This window comes from Echinococcus granulosus (genome assembly GCF_000524195.1).
Source record: "Echinococcus granulosus chromosome Unknown EG_S00280, whole genome shotgun sequence".
Classification (NCBI taxonomy): domain Eukaryota; kingdom Metazoa; phylum Platyhelminthes; class Cestoda; order Cyclophyllidea; family Taeniidae; genus Echinococcus; species Echinococcus granulosus.
In genome coordinates, this window is record NW_020170660.1 from 6,075 (window position 1) to 7,358 (window position 1,284).

A 1,284-nucleotide genomic window follows, 5' to 3' on the forward strand; every position below is an offset into this window, starting at 1 on the left:
CCACTTGTCCCATCATCCACGAGAAAAGATGGATCGCGAGTAAAATAAGTCATCCTACCAACAAATTGCTCAAACCCACACAACTCCGTTCCCAAACAATCAACCTTTATCACAACAAGATATGTCTGTAGAAAGCTGCACCACCTGCTGGATGCGAAGATGAAGTTTTCATTCCAATGTAGGAAGGAGGCCACCGCTAATGACATGCGGGAATCACCCATAAGAGGGCACTGGGAACGGTGCTCAAAAAGACGAAAAGCGATGTAATACGTGTTTGCGCTTCTTAGGTTAGAAGCGTTCAGTGAACACGAATCAAGCAAACGTGCAGTAGTCACTGAGCCTTGATGTAGGAGAAGTGTGTTCAGAATGAGCGCTGTTCTGCTCTCTGTTTGAAATGCCTCTACTTAGTCCACTCGTTCCAGTAAAATGGAGGCCAAGCTAAAAGGGAAAAGCATGGAACATTTTATGCTCTAAGCTGTTACTCTTGTAACAAATACAAATCACCAAAAGCTGACCTCTTATACAATTACTTTCATCAGGTAAAATTTTGGATTTGAAGGTGTCAAAAGAAAAGAAGTTATGAGGCGATGGCGATGACATTGAACCTATTTGTATCAAACTTTCAATGATGCAGCTCTAGCTATAATAATAGATGGTCCTCTACAGTTTATGCAAAGAAAGTGGTCGATGGTGACCCAAAGAATGATCTAAAAAATTTTCATTCCCTCTATGCACCATCTACATATGATGTGAAGGAAGTGAATCGCAGACCATCCGTGTGTACTCCAAAATTTTGTACCTAGTACCAAGAGCAAATGAAAGCATTTAACGATGCAAAAGGACCGTTATTCGCATTGCGTTTTCCGTCCTGTCTCTAGTGTCATGAGGGGCGATTTTCTAACACTTATTAGGAGTGCATTAATTTTGTTGTGATCTAATCTAATTTAATCTCAAACTAATTACGTACAAATTGTCTTGACACGTCTTTATCCAACATTTCAAAAGAATTCGCTGCTTGTCCACCTGTTCAGCCTCTCCCTGATTGGGCAATACTTGCTGCAGAGTCAGGACCTTTCAAAGCATGTCAAATAGGCGAAAGCGACACTAGAGTAAAGCAGGGGTAAAAAAATGCACCCTACCGCCAGTGTACTCGTAACGCCGACAGTAATGACTTCGGGCCTGAAGTCAGGATCACGTTGTTGTGGACACACTGGCAAAAGCAGTCACTGAATGAACAACTTGCATGCAATTTACCACCTTCTCTTTAGCTCAATGTGCCACATT

General features: G+C 41.9%; 1 protein-coding gene across 1 annotated transcript in view; it reads left to right on the forward strand. All coding sequences in view use genetic code 11, as the record gives it.

The window, feature by feature from the left end:
* EGR_10835 (hypothetical protein) overlaps window positions 1-803 on the forward strand; it is a gene marked incomplete at both ends in the record, with an annotated part of 4,406 nt that extends 3,603 nt beyond the window's left edge. Inside the window, one exon of the mRNA XM_024500084.1 lies at window positions 635-803. Coding sequence (XP_024345499.1) covers window positions 635-803 — 169 coding nt within the window. The remainder of the gene's footprint in view (window positions 1-634) is intronic.
* Window positions 804-1,284: the final 481 nt, after the last annotated feature.